The 21,260-nt window shown below is 37.4% G+C and overlaps 1 protein-coding gene across 1 annotated transcript in view; it reads right to left on the minus strand.

The window, feature by feature from the left end:
• Nucleotides 1-21,260, minus strand: part of OGA (O-GlcNAcase) — a 29,761-nt gene that overhangs the window by 4,351 nt on the left and 4,150 nt on the right. Inside the window, exons 2-15 of the mRNA XM_045438657.1 lie at nucleotides 20,852-20,903; nucleotides 20,324-20,421; nucleotides 18,592-18,722; nucleotides 16,682-16,853; nucleotides 14,240-14,338; nucleotides 13,108-13,392; nucleotides 10,737-10,895; nucleotides 9,660-10,273; nucleotides 8,761-8,935; nucleotides 5,267-5,352; nucleotides 4,192-4,296; nucleotides 3,415-3,500; nucleotides 2,943-3,135; nucleotides 549-708 (exon numbers count right to left, since the gene is read on the minus strand). Of these exons, the coding sequence (XP_045294613.1) occupies nucleotides 549-708; nucleotides 2,943-3,135; nucleotides 3,415-3,500; nucleotides 4,192-4,296; nucleotides 5,267-5,352; nucleotides 8,761-8,935; nucleotides 9,660-10,273; nucleotides 10,737-10,895; nucleotides 13,108-13,392; nucleotides 14,240-14,338; nucleotides 16,682-16,853; nucleotides 18,592-18,722; nucleotides 20,324-20,421; nucleotides 20,852-20,903 (2,415 nt within the window). The remainder of the gene's footprint in view (nucleotides 1-548; nucleotides 709-2,942; nucleotides 3,136-3,414; nucleotides 3,501-4,191; nucleotides 4,297-5,266; nucleotides 5,353-8,760; nucleotides 8,936-9,659; nucleotides 10,274-10,736; nucleotides 10,896-13,107; nucleotides 13,393-14,239; nucleotides 14,339-16,681; nucleotides 16,854-18,591; nucleotides 18,723-20,323; nucleotides 20,422-20,851; nucleotides 20,904-21,260) is intronic.

Genomic DNA, 21,260 nt, shown 5'->3' on the forward strand with positions numbered 1-21,260 from the left:
TCTGCCCCTCCCCCATTCATGCTCTGTCTCTCTCTGTCCCAAAAATAAATAAACGTTGAAAAAAAAAAATTAAAAAAAAAAAAAGGCAACTCTGTATTCCTTTTTTTTTTTTTAAAGTAGGCTTCATACCCAGTGTGGAGCCCAGCACTGGGCTTGAATTCACAATCCTAGGATCAAGACCTGAGCTGAGATCAAGAGTTGGACGCTTAACTGACAGAGCCACCCAGGAGCCCATCAACTGTGTATTCCTAAATGAAGCTCCTTTTGAGGGTTCATTTAATTTCCAATTATCACAGTGAATCTCCTGGCAAAATAAATTTAACCTCATGTATTCACTTCTCATTTAAATGGGGCTCAAAATAAGCATTCATAGTATAAAAGATCAACATTTTCCAATGATTAATATACATGCAATTCTTATACCACTAATTATTCAGAAGCCAAACCATACATGGTGGGGAAGGGAATGCGAGTTCAGTGTAATTCATTTCTTTCTATCCTGTCTCCACCTAGCCCAAACACCAGCAACTACACGAATATGTACTCACCATTAGCCTTCAGTGAAGACAGGAGGCAAGCCATCATGCTTTTGGCTACACTCGGGTCAGTTACTTTTTTATGAATATCCATCTTTATCAGAGAAGGGAAGTTGGCAAGGAAGGTTTCTGGCAACACTTCCTGCTCTTCATGGAAACTCAACATTATTTTCTGTAAAAATTTGAAAGAATCTCTTGATTTTCAGTAACTCATTATACATCTATATCCCAACTACAGAAACCAGCAATAGGAAAAGGAAAGCAACATTCAGTAACTCTTCCAGTCATTATGTACTTATCACATAAAGAATTAATTAGCTTATAATTCTAGCTGAAGCATTTTCACTTTTAAAACCATTTGTCTGAATGTAATGTGGTATTCTGAATTCGATCCTGGAACAGAAAAGGACATTAATGGAAAAACAAGTGAATAAAGTGTGGAGTTTATAGTACTGCACCAAAGCTGATTTCTTAAGACTTGGACAAATGTAAAAAATGGGTGAGGGGTAACAGAGGAATTTTGTATTATCTTTGTTAAATCTAAAAATATTCAAAATTTTAAAAAAAAATTAAGTTTGTATTGCTTACACAAAAATGTGAATGTAAAAGAGGTTACAGTAGACCCACTGGTCATTCTTTGTATGTTCCTATGCTGAAAACTGTAATTGTCAAATATAAAACAGTAATGCATCAACAGCTCAATCACCAGCACACTGTAGTTAATATCTATGTAATTACAAGTAAGTGAGGCTACTCCACATCAGCCTCTTATTACACAGCCATCTGGCTAGAGGAGAAGGTAAAAAATAGGAATAAACTCTAGAGAGAATATAAGTAAACTGGTATGGGAGAGAGAAGAATTTCAGAAAAGGCTAAAAGGAACAACATGGAAGAAAAAAGCCATGTCACAAATGAAAGAGTCCAAATATATCTCTACAAGTATTTATTGGGCATAAACATTATCAAGAAGGAACTGTTTTTTTAAATGCATATGCTAAAATAAAATGCACATGCTGATGCATAGATCAAAATAATCATAAATTATATACGAAAAATTCACTGAAGTTGGGACAGGGCAGACATATGACAAGAAGTACTCCTATCTGCAAACAGACTCTCAGGGCAGCTCACCTCTATTATTTTTTTTATTACAATGAGAAATACATTACTGAGAAGGCAAGTGAGCCCCCTACAACCAAGCAAATGAAAGATTTTTTTTTTTTAATTTTTTTTTTTTACGTTTATTTATTTTTGAGACAGAGAGAGACACAGCATGAACGGGGGAGGGGCAGAGAGAGAGGGAGACACAGAATCGGAAGCAGGCTCCAGGCTCTGAGCCATCAGCCCAGAGCCTGATGCGGGGCTCGAACTCGCGGACCGCGAGATCGTGACCTGAGCCGAAGTCGGCGCTTAACCGACTGAGCCACCCAGGCGCCCCGCAAACGAAAGATTTTAATTAACTTGCCCTGAGTACCCAAAGAAGAGACCATTTAAGTTTGGTACTTCACAACAGGGTAGGAAAAAAAAAAAGGTTCTTTAGTTGTCTATATTCTGTTTTTACTTGAGAAGTATTAGAACAATGTTTCCAAATAAAAAAAAACTCCTAATGCTGAGGAAACAGTGGAATATGTCACGCTTAAGAATAAGTAATGGGGTGCCTGGGTAGCTCAGTTGGTTAAACGTCCAACTTTGGCTCAGGTCACGATCTCACGGCTCGTGAGTTCAAGTCCTGCACTGGGCTTTGTGCTGACAGCTCAGAGCCTGGAGCCTGCTTCGGATTCTGTGTCTCCCTCTCTCTCTGTCCCTCCCCTGCTCACACTCACTCTCTCTTTCAAAAATAAACATCAAAAAAATAATAATAATAATAATAACTAATAAAAGGGGTGCCTCGGTGGCATAGTCAGTTAAGCATTTGACTCGATCTCGGCTCAGGTCACGATCTCACAGTTCGGGAGTTCGAGCCTCACACAGGGCTCTGCGGATAGCACAGAACCTGCTTGGGATTCTGTCTCTCCTTCCCTCTGCCCCGCTCCCACTTGTGCTCTCAAAATAAATAAAACTGAAAAATTAAAAAAAAAAAAAAAGTAAGAATTCTTTTCTGTAGAGAATTTAGAAAGCAATGACATTTTTTGACAGCATGAGAGAGCACACACATACAAAACTGGAGGAGGAACAGAGGGATAGAGAGAATCTTAAGCAGGCTCCATACTCAGTGTGGAGCCTGACAAGGGGCTGGATCCCACGACTTTGGGACCATGACCTGAGCTGAAATCAAGAGCTGGACACTCAATTGACTGAGCCACCCAAGCGCCTATTGAAAGTACTGAAATTTTAAGATATCTCTGCTTACTTTACCTTAGTAAGTACTTTAAAACTACTGTAGTATAATTCTAAACCTGCTATTACCTCAGCCTCGGAGAGTTCTTTGTCACCATTTGGCTTGGTATACTTCTCCTGCATGAAAGGGATCCAGGAAATTTTACATTTTTTAATGAAGGGGGTCACATCTACAGTGCCCAAGGCATAACCACATATGCCATCTTCGTCTTCTAGGACAAAACAGTAATCCAGGCTAAGGGAAAGCAGCCCTCCTACTAACCTGCTCAGAAGAAAAGAGGGCAGAATGAGTTTTTAACCCCAAATTTTAGACTTCAGTGACGTTAAGGCCTTAACGTACTTGAATGGCAACCTACAGAAACTACATTCGGTGTAAGAAAAAAACCAAAAAATACACACATGTAAATATTCACATTTAATTGTAACTAAAGTGGGATTTCTAGAAAACTTTATTTCTAGTCATCACCTCCCCTTAACCTGATAAACGTGGCTATGAAATGTTACTCCCAAATCCAACAAATCCAAACACTTCATCACATACTTGTCTCCAATAAGGTCAGGCTGACTTTGAAAAGGTAAACCCACTCCATCGTCATACATTTCTCTGCAAATCTTGTACACGGAAGCCTGAAAATATAATCTAGTTAAGCAACACATCAAGAAAAATCGCAACAGAAATTAACAATAGGACTCAGTGAGTCAGACTGGACTTCTAGGACAGAGTAACAAAATGCCTGGCCTGTCATAAATATCCCCTCTGCTTTAATATTTATTCATTGAATCATACTTGTAAAATCAGTAGAAAACAGCATGGTATAGCAAACACTGAGAATTGTTTCAAAGGAGATGGTTTTAGGCAGTTAAGAAGTAGATTCAAAATGCTGCAAACTATGCTGCTGAGCCTCTCAGTTTTGTATACATCCAAAAATTTTTAAACGTGTTAATGGTCTTTAAACAGGCTTGCTGTTTCCTGTAGCTGACTGTCAACAGCCGGTAGATACTTCACAACTGGGAATTATAAAATACTAATATATTAGAGAAAATCAGCCAAGGACCATACCACTTGGACACACCCTAATACCTTTCAGCTGATTTTCATAAAGGAGGACTTAAGGGACTTAGCTCAAAATGTTTATGAGTCTAACCTCCTTATTAGATTCTCCCTTAAATATTAACCCTCACGTGTTCAATGTTTCAGTTAACTTTCTCCACCTAAAGTTCCTATTTGAAAGTACCGAACAGATTCTCTTAACAAGGGAGTTCAAAGGAAACTTGTGAGCACCATAACCATATACCAAGTTGGTAGGTAGACAATTACCTCATCTTTAGGAAAATATGGTCTGATAGTATAAACTTTGGAGGTAGGAGTCAGTGGGGGTGGTTGAAAAAAGAGATCATTTGCCCCATCAATTGGCAGCAAACGCTGTGGGAAGAAACAAAAGGAGATGGATTAGTGTTGGGAAGAGATCCATTTCTTTAAATGGGTGTGCACTGCAGATTACCAACTTAACATTAACTGGCTACTGCAGGCAGACCTAAAGAAGAGGGGTGTACTATGCTTTACTAAAACAAACACCTCTTTGCTGGGGAAAGGGGGTGCTTCTGAATAGAAATTACCCAAACGGAGTTACATAGCTTTAGTGGCATATTAATGGGGATTTAAACTTATAGTAAAAAAATAAATAAAAAATAAAAAATCTATTCCAGTATCACAAATCTACTTTTTTTAAACCAATCTCATATAGACCATCTCTGTACTAAAAGATGGCAGAACAGAATGTCAGGAGGAGAGGTTTGGTCTGAAGAGGGTTATCTGTCCAGGAGACGCTTTATCCCCAAAGCAATGCGCTTCAGTTTGCTGTGCGCAGCAGAGCACCTGTTGGGGGGAGAAAAGTAGAGCACCTGAAAAGTCCATGAACAAATTCCAATCCAAAAAAGTTTCTTATTTTGTTCAAATTTTCATTAACAGACTGTTCTTTCAAATGTAAGTTTTATTTGTAAAATAATCGGGAAAGTATCCAAAAGCCCTTTCACCATTCACTTGCATAATTATTCATCCTTTTTGCTCATGGAGTTTCCACTGGCAGACAAGCATGCGCGCATTGTGCATTGCGGGCGCAGATTAAAATGGTGTGCGACCTGCAAAGAAACAATGTGAAGTGTATACCTAGAGCCGCTGCGCTTCGCAGGCGCGGGGGGAATTGGCAGCATCTCCTTCAGAAATTACTGTGAAAGAGGAGGAAAATTTGATTTAAAATCCAGCTATGTAACTAAATTGAATTTGGGACTAGAAAGCCTTCGGCAGACCAATCCTTCCAGCCATCTGATGCGCAACATAAGGTTTCTCATAAAACAAAGAAAATGTCAATTCAGTTGTGAATTCATATTGATACCTGGAACTCTCCTGCTAGACCACCTCTAAAGGCCCAGGGTTCTTGGTCTCCAATTAAGAACTGTGCTGAAGAATGACTACGACACCCTGTTGAGATCAGATCCAAGCGGAGAACGTTACGAGAAAGGGGATTTCCTGGGGTCTCAAACGTCCAACAAACTAACAAACACTTTGTGGAAATAACTCTCTAACAATAATAATCCAGGGTTTCAGGACAAGGCTGTGATAATAGTTTTTTTAAATTTGTGATAGAATTTCAATACTGATGTTTCTTCCTTTGATTCATGAATAATCACTTTAAGAGTTCTACTCTTTAATTATTGGAAGAAAAGCCAGTCTCAAGTTTGTCTGGGTCAAATTTGTAATATTCCCTAGATACAGCTATAAAAATCAAGCCAGCTGTTTGCTCTGTAGTAAAATCACAGTAATTATGAAAGTGAAATGAATGAGACAGATAATGAGACATTTTATTATCACAGCCCATGAAGGAATTAAACCTGTCTGAAGTCACATTTTACATTATGAGGAAGGGTACAGGAAGGGAAAAAGGGGAAGGGGAGGATTAATCTTGTCAGAAAACTAAGGTCAACGGAATAAACAAAAGAAACTGTTCAGTAAGTTGACATCAAAACACAATGAAAACTTTATTTTTTCTAACAAGGACGATCCAATTTAGACTTGGCTAATAGTAACGGTAGTCGGACAAATTCTGAGCACTAAGGAGAGTCGACTGATGCTCCTAATTTATCCACAGCTAAGACATACTTTTCTTAAAAGTATGGTAGTATCTGGCTCCTCTGATTGACAATTATAATTTTTGCAGTGCACTGAACACAGGCATGGAGTAACAGGGTTTGAGGTCCAGAAGTCAGCATTAAGATCACCACGTAACCAACTTCAGAGGCAATAAAGGAAGCTAACAAGAAATAGTTAAAAGCAAATATTTGGAGGCCAAATCAAAATCACCTGCCTAGTCTTCTGACAAGATAAAGCAGCGCAATATAGTTCTTTTCCATTGGAAGACAGCATTCTACCTCCTGTTCAAGTTAACAGTCTCATCAGTACAATATATAGTGTGCTAGTCAGACAGTCCCAAAGCAAACCAATTTTTTTGTTCACAATTCAGGCCCATTAAGAGATTATATCCAAGTTTGTCATTTTTTAGGGGTAGGGGTATTTTAAGAAAACATACATAATATGTAGATTTGTAAAATAAATATGAAATAGGGTCAAAATTTAGGCTAAGAGAACCTGCCCCATTCCATAGCTCAGTGTAAATTTACACTGCAGGAAAAAACTATACTCTCAAACTTTAAGATCAGCCAATTTCCCCTACCCCCCACTTTGAGACTACAACATAACTAGCACTTCCAACTATTACAATAAAAAGCTGCATGTACGAAGAGCTGTATAAATGAAAACATGGTTAATGCCTCAGTCGCTGCGCAAACGTGACTTCAGTTCATGCCTACTGCCCTTAAAACTGAGCTACCTCACAGATAGACCTTTCAATTTAAACTAATTAATCATGACGCGCTGTGAACATCTGCCGCTGTCCATCCAATAGTAGTAGACACTTGTGCTGAGGATTCTCCCATCTGTACACAATGGGGAAGAAGATAATAGAAGTCGTTAGTAATCAAAAGTACTGCATAGCCACATTCTTTAAAGGACTGAATGCCAGCTGGACTGGAGAGAGGAGGAAAACAAAGGGCTCTAAGCAGTAACTCCCTGATATCACTACAGATCCATGAAAATACTCTACTTGTCGTGAGCTTTTTGTAAAGCTATGTGCATGCCAAGATAATTATTTAAAATTTCTAAGATGCTCTGAACTTGAGATGTACAATAGCTACCTACACAATTTGGGAAAGCTGCTCCTGTAATTGCACAGTACAGAAGTAAAATCTGAGAGTAAACAAATACTGTACATAATCAAAAATTAAATTTTTAATAATTCTTGAATTACAAGAGGAGTATCAAATGTTTTAAATGATACTTTCCCAAGCCCAAGAAACCAGATTTCAGGTTGGAAACTTAAGATTAAATCCCTGTGAGAAATTATAACCCCTTGGCCAGAAGCCTGGAAAGCAAATGCTGTCATCCAATAACCAATGTAGAGGTATTTCCTGAGCCTAAAGGCAGATATCTATCACAGAAAAGAGGTGTCTTGGAGCCTTTTAACAATAGGTCAAAATTCTCTCTTCTAGGGGTGCCTGGATGGCTCAGTCAGTTAAGGGTCCAACTCTTGGTTTCAGCTCAGGTCATGATCTCACATTCATGAGTTCGAACCCTGCACATTGGGCTGCGTGCTGACAGTGCAGAGCCTGCTTAAGATTTTCTCTCTCCCTCTCTCTCTGCCTGTCTCCTGTCCTTGTGCACACAAGTGCGTACATGCTTGCTCTCAAAATAAAATAAACGTAAAAAAAATTCTTCTATCTGTTGGGCTATACATATATATACAGAAACCCAAAGTTCTATATTTTCAAATTAACAGAGACTCTACATTTGGCTGATAATTAGCTGTGTCCCAGGAAAGCTATCATTAATATTTAAGAGTCCAAAAGTATGTAGGCAGAAAGTGAGAAATCTCACTGTTACTACTCTTTAATCTCAGCTCACAGTATTTCACATATCTATTTCACAAACAAGACCAGGTAACCCATCACAGTGTTTGTGACTACTATGAAAACTATGACATGTCAGTCAGCCTTGCTGCCTGCTGTGTGCTGTATGTACATCCATTACATATTCCTTATAGCTGGATTGAAAACCTGGAAATGAAATGAGGTCCCTGGAGAAACTTGGCCATGCTGGTGCTTTTTACCAAGTTTGAGATTTTCCAGAAAAATCAATTTTCAAAAGAAACATACATAAGTTCATTTAATGAAGGAGTTTTTAAGGGATTGCAATTTTCATCCCCTGCTAAAACCAATTACTTGGTAGAGGAATAAAGAAAAAGCCATGTGAAATAATACCAAGTAGCACCAGAATAGCCTTATCACTAAAGCTCGCATGCGCACAGGGCTGGGAGGATGGCTTCCTCTTGCCAGGCCCTTTAGGTCATTTCAGCAATTGTTCTGTTAAACACAGCATTAACGTTATCAAGACCCAGCAAGCAGCAGAGAGCTTACACAGTCACAATTCATAGTGTCTCATCTCCAAATCGGATAAAAGTGGTATACAGGATTCCATCCAGGAAGCATTCAGTCAGAGCAAGTTAAAGTCAGTACTTTCTAACACATTTTCAAGATATTTATGTTGAATTAGCCCAAGGGAGAAAAATCAATGTGCTTGATGTATTTACTGAGACTTGCACCTCAAGTCAGCCAACAACGGCTGTACCTTTGAAAGAAATCTAAGCAAAGAATTTAAACACAGTTGGAATTTCACCAATTCCCTAAATATTTTTCTCCCTGTGGGATAATCTTTTTTTTTCTTCATTTTTAAGGGACAATATATCTGAGGAAAAGAGATTATTCCTGGTATACCTACCTAACCACTGTACAAAAGACTTCACCATAGACATTATACTCTTGATATCCCAAACATAGGAGTACATGTCATAAAGGATTGTCCTGTTGGCACAATTGGAGAGTCGAGTGAACATTCCCATCACCAGTCCACACATCTCCTCAAACTTGGCTGCTCGTGACCGCCATTCTTCAATCTATTGAGGATCAATAAAAATATGACTCAAAAACTGCAAGCATAACAAAATAAACTGCTTATATTTTCAGGTCCCTGCAATTTATCCTAAACATTAAAGGATCACTGGGCTTAAACTCTTTATTTATTTATTTATTTTTTAAAATATACATCCAAATTAGGTAGCATATAGTGAAACAATTATTTCAGGAGTAGATTCCTTAATGCTCCTTACCCATTTAGCCCACCACCCCCCCACAACCCCTCCACTAACCCTCAGTTTGTCCTCCATATTTATGAGTCTCTTCTGTTTTGCCCTCCTCCCTGTTTTTATATTATTTTTGTTTCCCTTCCCTTATGTTCATCTGTTTTGTCTCTTAAAGTCCTCATGAGTGAAGTCATATGACTTTTGTCTTTCTCTAATTTCACTTAGCATAATAAATACCCTCCAGTTCCATCCACATAGTTGCAAATGTGGGCTTAAACTCTTTAGACAAGCAGTAACAGTCTGTGTCTCCCCAAACTGACAAGTATTTCTGAAATAATCAACTGTGCCTTTCCTTCATTTTTCACTATAAGGTCAAACTATGGAACTCTATGTACCGGAATCCAAAACCACTTTCAAAGCATATTCTAAGATGTGGTCAATTTTCTGCTAGTTACCAATATATTCATTTAAGATGTCGTATCATCAGCATGGGGATGCACCCAGGCTAGAGAAGCAGATATAAATCAAGCATACTCACTTTTTCAGAGTCTTTTCCTTTGCAATTGACACTGACAACACTGCTATTTGCTCGAAGCCACTGGAATTCCCGTAACATCTGCGCTCCTTTGGGTCCATGCTCATAAGGAAGGTAGAATAGGTCAGCAAGCAACTGCAAATCCTCCAAAGTCACTGGTTCCACAGTATACAGAGGCTTTTCATTGGGACCTGGCACAAACTGTTCCTTGTTTGTCTGTTCATCAGTCTGCATGGGGGCAATATCACTAATGCAATCTTCCTGCATAGACATCTCTGGGGATTTTGATTCAGCTATGCTCTCCTTATCTGTGTCCATTGGTTTCAATTCCTCAGCCATTTTAGCTTCAACAATTTCAGTGAGTATTTGATTGTCATTCTTGTGGTCTGTTTCTTCTTGTTTTTCTACTACCATGTCCATGGGTTCCTCATCTGGCTGTTTCTTTTCTTCTTCCTTGGTCAGAGCTGTAGGTTCACCACTCAAGGCTGCTCCCTGGCTCATAATGGGCTCCTGATAAACTGTTGTGACTACAGTTGTGGCATTTAAAGAGGGTGCTGCAACTAAGGGAGTCCCATCAACTACACTTGCTTTAGCTCCACTGTGTGCAACTTGCCTACCTACAAAAACAAATTGCCACAAAGATAATCAGAATTAGAAACAGAACAAATCAGATCTAGAGAAATGTTTTCTTATTGTATCTCTAACCTCAATTTGAGATTCCAAATATTAAGCCCTGAGAAAAGTGCAATCCCTCTAAACCCCAGGGAGGTAGGGAGGGAAGAGAAGAGGAAAGAAACAAATAACATCCCCTAAATATGCCAACATGTATTATCTTCTCTTCTGAAGATCCAGATGTAAAAATAATTATTCCAAAAAAAACATTTTTAAAACAAATTAGCATTCCATCATGATAAAAGCTACCTCAGACCAAAAGTTAAGATTTTAAAAACCTTCTTTCTCTAGATCCCTTCCCAAATTTTACTTTGTTTTGCGGGCCTATGGTAGGAACATCAAAATGTTCTTTACTTTACGATTCAACCATGTGACCCAAACCCCCTTACAACAAAGGGCCAAACTCACTGCTATACTGATGAGGTACACCAAACTCCTGCAACCACTCTGTTAAAGCTAACTTTAGAGCCATCTGTGGACTATAGAGCACATCAGTTTCAATATCTTCATCACTGCCTTCATTTTCTAACTTTATCTGGATCGATACAGTACTGTCTTCACTGTCAGCTGCAAAAAAAAAAAAAAAAAACAGAAACACAAAAAACAGTTTTGATTACAAAAGCCTCCTGACAAGTGAGAGGAACAAATGCAAAACACCAGTTGTTACAGTACAACTAGAGAAACAAGGAACAGGAACATGAACAAACCTTAAACATAAAAACGCAAACACAACCAAGACCCTTAAGTGAACCACTTCACCTATAAGTCATCTAAATGCATTGCTAAATGTAGGGGCACCTGGGTGGCTCGGTTGGTTAAGGGTCTAGACTTCGGCTCAGGTCATCATCTCATGGTTCCTGAGTTCAAGCCCTACATCGGGCTCTGCACTGACAGTGTGGAGCCTACTTGGGATATTCTTTCTCCCTCTCTCTCTCTCTCTCTCTGCCCCTCTGACATCACACGCTCCCTCTCTGAAAATAAATACCCCCCACCCAAAAAAAATTGTAAATGCATTGCTTAATGTAAAATCGCAAATGAAATACAAAACACTAATTTCAGGGGCTTCTGGGTGGCTCAGTTGGTTGAGGATCTGACTCGATTTCAGCTCCAATCATGATCCCAGGGTCGTGGGATTGAGCCCAGCCTCAGGCTTTGCACTGAGCATGGAGTCTGCTTAAGATGCATCATTCTCTCTCTCTCCCTCTGCCCCTCTCCCCCATTTGCATTCTCTCTCTAAAAAAAATCAAATAAATAAATTTTGAAAATAAAAAATTTTTAAAGCCACTAATTTTAGAATCACTGGAAAAGTCAGTCATAAATGTTCAGAGTGCCAATCGTTGGGAATGTGAAGTTGAAGGCATATGATTTCCATAAAGATAACATTCCCTACCCTTGAGGGGCTTATAAATTAATGGGAAAATCATTACGAAAACATACAAGCAAATTAGTAAGTATATTGAGGGGGAAAGAGAAAAACCAATAGAGAACCCACATATTAAGCACAGATAATAAATAAGCACATAATGAAACTCTAAACCAGCATAGTGTTAGAGAAAATGAAGTCTGAACTCTGGCTTAGTATCCAAAACCTTCTACTCTTAGCTTTCCTTCATATTTCCCTGCACATGGCCCAGTTTGGCTACCACTCAATGTGCTTCATGCTCTGCCTTAAAAGTGGTAGGAGGTAGATGCCACGTACCCAGAGGGAACTGAGACTATATTTTGTTGGTTTTTTTTTTAATTCAAGGGGGTGGTCCACAATGATTGAGCCTTAAAGGGAGGCATTAATCCAATAAACAGAACTGGAAGGAGTACAGAACTGAGAAAGAGAACGCAACTATATGACTACATACCACACCACACCCAAGTACCATGATGTGACATTCCCATACCCCCAAATGAGCCCAAATTCAGATAACTTCAAATTTTCAATGTCCAGCGCTTTTATCTCTCGTCCACCAACCCTTTCATGCCCGGCACCTCTACTCATACTGTGATACTCGTAAGTATCCTCTCCTCTAAGAAATGGTTTCTTAGCACTTTTGCTTAGCAGAAATAATCATTCCCTCCTCTGTGTTCCCACAGCACTTTGTAAACAATTTCCTCAGCATTTATCAAACAACAGCAGTCACCTATATGCTTTATCTAAAACCAGACCATGTTCTTCAAAAGCGGGGACTACTTTATTCTTTGCATCTTTAGTGCCAGGAAGGTGCACTTGCCAAATCTTACTGTTTAAATATAATGAATAAACACCTAGCCAGCATTCTTACTTAGAAACTCAACTGGGAATTTTTCATGAATAAAAAATCAGTAAGCCAATGTCTAAAATGACAACACAGAATACGTTCCATTAATATAAGCTGAAATCTAAATGATATATGAAGTAATTCAGGTAACAGCTAGTGATCTAAAATACCCCATTTAATAAAAATCACCAGAAAACATAAATTGATTGGGAATAATTCCAGGAATAACAGGAACACTAAAAAACTACTTTGTCTAGTGCTCCGATTTCAAAGTCACATTTTAAAAGTAAAGAACTGGGGGTGGAGGGGGTGGGGGGAGCAAAGAACTGAGGCCAAGAAGTTATTAAGTAGTTTGTCCAAAGCCACTCAGCCCTCTGATCCCTCCTTCTCTCACATATACACCTCACTCATAGGACTAAACAACATACTTCAAAAAATCTCTTAAATTATGATGACAAACCTGCACTTGACAATAGCTCTAGTTAACCCCAGGTCTCCCCGCAAGGTCAAGAATTAAGCAGTCTACTTACTCATCACTACATCTTTTCTCACTCCATTCATGTTTGATTTGTACCAAGTGGCAAGGGTGTGGATAGCAACATAGTTGGCTTCAAATTCACAATTTGGATTAGTAAGGACTCCTTTTAACCGTGGGATGAGTTCTGTGGATCTTCCTTTGTATGGGCCCAGAAACAGTCTCTTCTGATCATAATCATTAGCATGAATGTTATCCCAGATTACTGGAGCTCTCTTAATAATCTTAGAAACCTCTTCAATAGACTCCACTGGAATTTCTTTAGAAACAACTTTGGGACCTAGAAATAATGACAACCATTTGTTAAAAGACCCTCAAACATGATTCTTCAAAATATACTGAATTCAATTTTTTATTGTTATTTTGTTATTTATGTACTTTCTGACAATTTTTCTTTTCAAAGTAACACAGCAACATGTCTTTTTGAGTGTTCAGTTTTACCCAACCCCTCCCCAATATTTCCTCAGGTCAGATTTCTAGAAATGGAATTAGTAGTAAAAAGATACGGATATTTAAGGTTTGGGCAGGCTTCCTCAAACTGATATGTTATAAGGAACAAATTGTTGGGGTGCCCGAGGGGCTCAGTTAGTTAAGCATCCGACTTTGACTCAGGTCATGATCTCAAGGTTCAGGAGTTCCAGCCCCACACTGGACTCTGTGCTGACAGCTCAGAGCCTGGAGTCTGCTTCAGATTCTGTCTCTGTCTCTCTCTCTCTGTCCCTCCCCTGCTCACCTCTGTCCGTGTCTCAAAAATAAACAAACATAAAAAAAAATTTCATGTAAACAATTTATTTTTCCATTATAATACAGCTTGTTGATTAATAACTGTCAATTCGGCAGGATAGCTTTCATTTTATAAAACACTCTCCCCCTATGGCTGAGATCAATACTCTTTAGCCCAGTTCCCTACACATCTATTATTTATCAGCAACTGATACTCAGATTCACTGCAAAATCCTTAAAGATATTTTTTATACTAAATAAAGAATGTATACTTCATAAAAGGGAATTTTAACAACAAAGTTTTCTGGTTAAAGTTGTTTTCAAAAAGTATCCAATTAACCAGAAAAACCAATTTCTAAGTTCTAGTTAACTAAAGTTTTACTGTATAAATCTTAAAGACTTACCTGTCCAAAGCACCTCAATTCCAGGGAGAAGCTTTTCACCCACAGTCCTTAAATAAGGAGACTGAGACACATTTGGGTAACAGAAAGTGCCACAATATTCTGAATGTAAAAAGGAAAATTAAGTAAAATAGTTAGGAGTGAAATGGTCACGAGTTTTTAAATGGGGGGAAAAAATGTCTACCAATTCTAAATTCTTTTCATACAAATGATAAAGAGCTTCCAAGTCGTATCTCAAAGGAATTAAACTCAAGTGGATAGTTCATTAAAGAATCAATTAAAAATAAAGAAAAATAAGAATCAATTCATAAAATCTGATACTCTTCCCCCAATAATACATATCAATCCTTATGATCCTACAGTCATTAGAAATACAAGTTTACTAAAGAAATAATTAGAATGTTTAGTATTTTCTACATACTTTGAATTGGCTACATTTCTCTTACAATTAGAGGCCAAACAAAATGAATTGACAATATCATAACAGACAAAATGCAGTATTATGCGCCACGTTATTAAGACTCAACTGCAACTAAATAGTAATTTGCAGCTTCTGCACTGCAAAGAAAACAATCAGCAAAACTAAAAGGGAACCAATGGAATGGGAAAAGATATTTGCAAATGACATATCAAATAAAGAGTTAGTATCCAAACTCTATAAAGAACTTAACAAACTCAACACCCAAAAAACAAACAATCCAGTGAAGAAGAAATGGGCAAAAGACATGAATAGACACTCTTCCAAAGAAGACACCCAGATAAACAGACACTTGAAAAAAATGCTCACCACCACTCATGATCAGGGAAACAGAAATCAAAACCACAATGAGATAGCACTTCACACCTGTCAGAATGGCTAAAATTAACTTAGGCAACAACAGATGTTGGTGAGGATGTGGAGAGAGAGGAACCCTTTTGCACTGCTGGTGGGAATGCAAACTGGTGCAGCCACTCTGGAATACAGTATGGAGGTTCCCCCCAAAATTAAAAATATAACTACCCTACAACTCAGCAATTACACTACTAGGTATTTATCCAAAGGATACAGATGTGCTGTTTCGAAGGGGTACATGCACCCCAATGTTTATAGCAGCGCTATTAACAACAGCCAAAGTATAGAAAGAGCCCAAATGTCCATCGACAGATGAATGGATAAAGTGGCATACATAAACATACATACATACATACATACATACATACATACATACATACATACATACAATGGAGTATTACTTGGCAATCAAAAATGAAATCTTACCACTTGCAACAACGTGGATGGAACTAGAATGTATTATGCTAAGCGAAATTAGAGAAAAATACCATATGACTTCACTCATACGTGGAATTTAAGATACGAAACAGATGAATATAAGGGAAGGGAAGCAAAAATAATATAAAAACAGGGAGGGGGACAAAACATAAGAGATTCTTAAATACAGAGAACAAACTGAGGGTTGCTGGAGGCGTTGTAGGTAGGGAGGTGGGCTAAATGGGCAAGGGGCATTAAGGAAGACACTTGTTGGAATGAGTACTGGGTGTTATATGTAGGGGATGAATCACTGGATTCTACTCCTGAAATCATTATTTGCACGATATGCTAACTAACTTGATGTAAATTAAAAAATAATAAAGCATAATTTTAAATTTAAAACAATAAGTAAACATTTAAGAAAACATTAAAAAATAACAAATATTAATTTGCAGTGAATTAAGTAATTCCCAATATAATCTTATTAAACATTATTTGAGTACTCCTGTTATATCAGACCTCAGAGATAAGGTTCATGGCTCACAGGATTCTCAGACATATACACAAAGTTAAATAATTTAGACAAAATTTCTTAGAACAAATTTATTTATCTCTTCCTGAAAAAGAAGTCAAGGGGAAATTCCTTATAAGCCTAATTTTGAGAGGCAACTAAGACAGGCTAATACATTATCAATGGAAGGAACCAGGGAGGCAAGGTGAGAGAGGAAAAGTGGGGCGGGGGGGGGGGGGCGTTATTTAGCAAGTTTTCTATGCTGAGTCCTGGAATTCCAGAAGAGCCCAGATGGAAGTAGGAGGAGTGAAAAAAGATACAGATATGCATAGGCAGAAAAAAGGAACAAGTAGGAGGAAATGAGAAGTGACTAAGTTAAAAGCAATGTAAATTTGTTTTCTAGTTTTACATTTGATAATACTATCCTTCCTTTAATCCTGAAAATGTAAAGTTCATACACTTCCAGTACTAAAAAATACATGAAATCTTTTGCCTGTTCAGTTGCCATTTATTAGTCCCTAAAATTTCTCAAGTGTAGGACCTTGAGAAATGTCTTCTAGAAAAAGAATTCCTACTTTTATACACCAAAGGGAGAGGGGACAACACAATAAAGGCCGTATATAGTTCTTTGAAAATGATGTATTTCAAGAAGTCTAGTTAAATATAAAGCTATTATATACAATACCTGTGGGACAGAAGAGGAAAGTTTCTGGCTCTCCTAGGTATTGATAAATTTCATTTGTAATGGAGACCTGGGCATGAGCAAAAGAACTGAATACCTCTTTGTCTGCTGCACACATATTATGGTCAATATCATCAAAAAGCAAGGCAAATGACCTGCACCCAAACTGAGAAACCTAGGAAAAGCAGGGGGGGGAAAAAAAGATGATTTAGCAGCTCTTTTTAAGTAAATAAACGCCTGGCTGGATCAGTCCGTAAAACATGCAACTCTTGATCTCAGGGTCATGACTTCAAGCTCCACACTGGGCACAGAGCTTACATAAAAAATAGGATTAAAAATATTAATGTAGACACTTAATAGCTCTATCTGAAAGTGAAACATTTTTCTTAGTAGAATGTTCAAAGCCACACCAATTTTTTTTACATTTTCTATGTTAAACAGCTAGACAAGTTGGAACCCATTTTTCATTTGAGTTTGAATGCAGTATGTTCCAACAAAGCTTCAACGATATGGTCTATCCCTACCTCCCTGGCTGCTGATTATAGAAGACCAGACAGACAGAAAAACAGAAATAGTAAGTGAACTCAAGAGATGAAAAACCTACGCTTGTTCTAGTCCCAAAGACACATTGATCTTAATTAATCTCTGCACATAAACCTAACTAGTCCATGAATCAGAAGGAACATAGTATTTGATCAGATAGGGAGATAACCTCTTAAAAAGCATATTCATGGAAATTAAACCTCCTTATTAAATTTTTTACCATCTTAATGGCATCAATAATATAAACCTTTGCCTAAAGAAACATGCAAACATATGTATGTATTATGTATCAGCAAATTTACTTTACCAGAAAAAATGTGTGGCTTTTATGTTATGCAGAATTTAGATTCCAATCAGGCTTACCAATAGCTTACTTGTTTACCTAGTCTGTTTTCCTTCTGATCTTTGGAAACCAGTCAACCATATGGAGACTGGATTATACCTCTTGTCCATATTAACATATTACATGTAAAGGCACTTACATCTAACAGGTAACACCCTGTTTCTATTAACCTCAATCACAAATTCAGTCAAGTACCCAATAATATACAGAGCTTCTCAAAATGCGATTCTGGACAACCTGAATTTTTTTTAATTTTTTTTTTCTTTTTTTTGAGAAAGAAAGGGAAAGAGCGATATCACATGCACAGGGGAGGGACGGAGGGAAAGAGAGAGAGAGAATCTTAAGAAGGATTAGGCCAACTGCGGAGCCTGACTCAGGGCTCAATCTCACAACTGTGAGATCATGACCACAGGCACGCAGGCACCCCTGGACAACCTGAATTCTAAAGTAAGTCCCCACTCCCAAGTCTGTATTTCCACCCCAAGTCAGTTTAAGAATCTCTGGAAATGAACCCTATTAGCAACTTTTTAAGCATCACTTCTAAGCATTTCTTCTATAGCAGTTCTTACGCAAACCAAAGTCTGAGAAGCACTGATACCTCCAGTAAAGCTCTCTTGACTCATGTTAGAAAATATCCTCTATCAAAAGCATGAAGGTAAAAAAATTGTACAGAAGCAAAGAAGTATAAATTTGGTGTCCTTTTAACATCATTAAAAGCAACTCAGGGGGCGCCTGGGTGGCGCAGTTGGTTAGGCGTCCGACTTCAGCCGGGTCACGATCTCGCGGTCCGTGAGTTCGAGCCCCGCGTCGGGCTCTGGGCTGATGGCTCAGAGCCTGGAGCCTGTTTCCGATTCTGTGTCTCCCTCTCTCTCTGCCCCTCCCCTGTTCATGCTCTGTCTCTCTCTGTCCCAAAAATAAATAAACGTTGAAAAAAAAAAAATTAAAAAAAAAAAAAAAAAAAAGCAACTCAGAAAACTTTGTTTCCAGTATACCGAATCAGGGGGAAATAATGAAAAAGTAAAGCTACCTGGTCCAGTTTGCGTTTCAATGTAGATACTTCCTTGGGGTTAGAAAAGGTAATATCCAATCCAGGTGAGATAGCATAGATGAACTCTATCTCATATTCTCGTGCAGCAGAGATGAGTGTCATAAGTTGCTCTGAAGAAGAGAGTCCACGTTTTTAGAATGCAGCACAGAAAACTAAAAGAACCTTCACCTTTCAACTAAAGACAAGAGGTCATTTTCTCCAATTTACGATAGGTCAAGAAAGGAAAAATCCCTGAAATTTTACATGTTGGTCATGTCCAATGTGGTAAGTCATACAAAATGCCACAAACCTCATGTGGCTTAATGTCACCCTAAAATCAATAAAGCATTCTCTTTCTTTCATTGCCATTTCTCAGAAATATTGAATTAAGCATTACTTCTCTTATTGAATATAAGCCATTTTTATTTCCTACATTGTTTGAGATGTATGGTTTTTATTTTTTGCAGTCTCTGAACAGCAATTCTTATATAAAAAAATCTACATATAACTACTTTATAATTTGGAAGAAAAGAAAAATGTGTTCTTAACAACCAGGGTTAAGTGACAGCCTTAACAATCCTTGTCTTTATAACTACAGAAAATACTCATTACAAATCTGAAGTTTTAAAAATGTGACAATTTTCCTAAGTAAAACTAAATTCTATTCTATACACCAGTAGACCTATCTTTACATAACTTTCAGTGGTATCTCAAGATAGTCATTTGACTATATTTTGATTATTGATCACATAAAATTTCATTACCAGCACCCAAAAAATAATTAGGTTGAACACACACTTAAATTATATAGAGTAGTAAACAAAAACACTAGATGGAGATGGGATACATTTTAATTGCTTCTTTGTAATTTAAGAAAACTTTCTGCTTTCAGTGTTTTGGCTGCACTCTATAACCAAGTTATCTTATTAGCTACGTATGTGTACCATTTTAATTCCAAGTATGAAATGTTTCCCCGTTTGTAAGTCCCCAAAGAAAAGCACCACTTGTCTAATTTATAAGGAGGTTCTGTTATGTCCTACTCTATTTACTATGTATTTACTATGTATTTATGTATTTAACTTAACATTAAGAACACACATAACAAGGATAGTTTGTGATGGCTTTTCACTTCAGTATAAGCCTAGACTAGGGTGAGGTCTTTATTTTAAATAAAGACAAAACCAAGTAATCAAGTGATCAAGACCAAGCCATTCTTGAGTCTGAAGCAAAAGGACCAGTAATACTGATCCTGTCTTTACTTAAAATTTTGGTATCTTGCTCATGGATTTTTTTTTTTTTTTTTTTTGCATTAATCTTGGTTTAAAACTTGCATAAGATACTATTTATCTTCATCACTGATTTTTTTTGGAGTCCCTTACTTAAACCTTGTACCCAAGGCAGGCATCTCACTTGCCCTGCCCCAGGCCTAGTCCTGCTTTAGTACCTCTTTGTTCAATGGCCCACTGTTTAGACCACTGACAGAAGTTAAACAGTATAATTTATGATTACAGAACAGGTGGGAGTCAGACTGCCATAACCATGAATCACACCATGGCCGGCCAACATGAGTACTTCTTTCAATCTACACTAACTCACACAGAATTTACCAGATAATAAAAATGGAAACGACCTACAAAGAGAAAATGAAATATTTAATAAAATTCTTATAATGTACATTACAGCTCTTTTCTTCCCATATTCTGAATTTATGGATTAAAAAGAAAAAGATTACCAGCTTCTTCCACTGAATACATCTCTCGCCAAAACATCCTATGTTTGTAGTCATCTTTTGGGGCATACAAGTATGTATTTAATTCCCATTTCTGGAGCCTTAAGGAGAAAGAAAATTACGTATGTATAAATAGGCAACACGTAAAGGCTGTAAATCCCAAATTTTTCCTTTCTTTGGAGCATCTCCATCTCTTAAAAAGCTAATAATATTCTGGGACAACAGCTTTTAACCTTTTTGTAATCTAGCGGAATTGTAAAAAATTAAATATTATAAGGAATGCCAACAAATTAAAGTCTTAAATAAAAACAATAGCTCTGAATGACACAGATAAAGCCCAAAACCTATTCAGCTTCCCCAGAAACTTTGAAAACCCCTGGCCTAGGTGAAGGAAAGGTAAAAGACCAAGGTCAAATAACTTCTGCAACTGAGAAATCATCAAAATTCATATGGCCTATTCAGTGTTAGTTTATCTTCAAATAAAAGGAAATATTGATGGTTTAAGACTACTTCACAAAGTAAAAAATTTACCTTCTAAAGAGTTCTTTTCTCTGTTCCATAACCCAAGGTCTTCCATAAAATCCTAGATTCAAAGTAAGAACGAAATTATTTTCAAGTTTCAAAATGTGGTAAACAATTTATTGACAAAAGCAGATTACAAAACATACAATATAATCCCATTCTGAAAAAAAGTGTGTACAATATATCCAAAGGATATTTAGTAAAATATTAAGATGTCTTTGGGAAAAAAAACCTCATTAAGGTGTCTCTGGATAGTGATATTAGAAAATGACTTTTATTCCCCTTTTATTTAGGTATATTTTCTTATTTTTCTACCATTAACACTTATTACTTATGCAATATTTAAAAAAAATTTTTTTAATGTTTATTTTTGAGAGAGACAGAACATGAGCAGAGGAGGGGCACAGAGAGAGGGAGA

This window comes from Leopardus geoffroyi, chromosome D2, assembly GCF_018350155.1.
Source record: "Leopardus geoffroyi isolate Oge1 chromosome D2, O.geoffroyi_Oge1_pat1.0, whole genome shotgun sequence".
Classification (NCBI taxonomy): Eukaryota; Metazoa; Chordata; class Mammalia; order Carnivora; family Felidae; genus Leopardus; species Leopardus geoffroyi.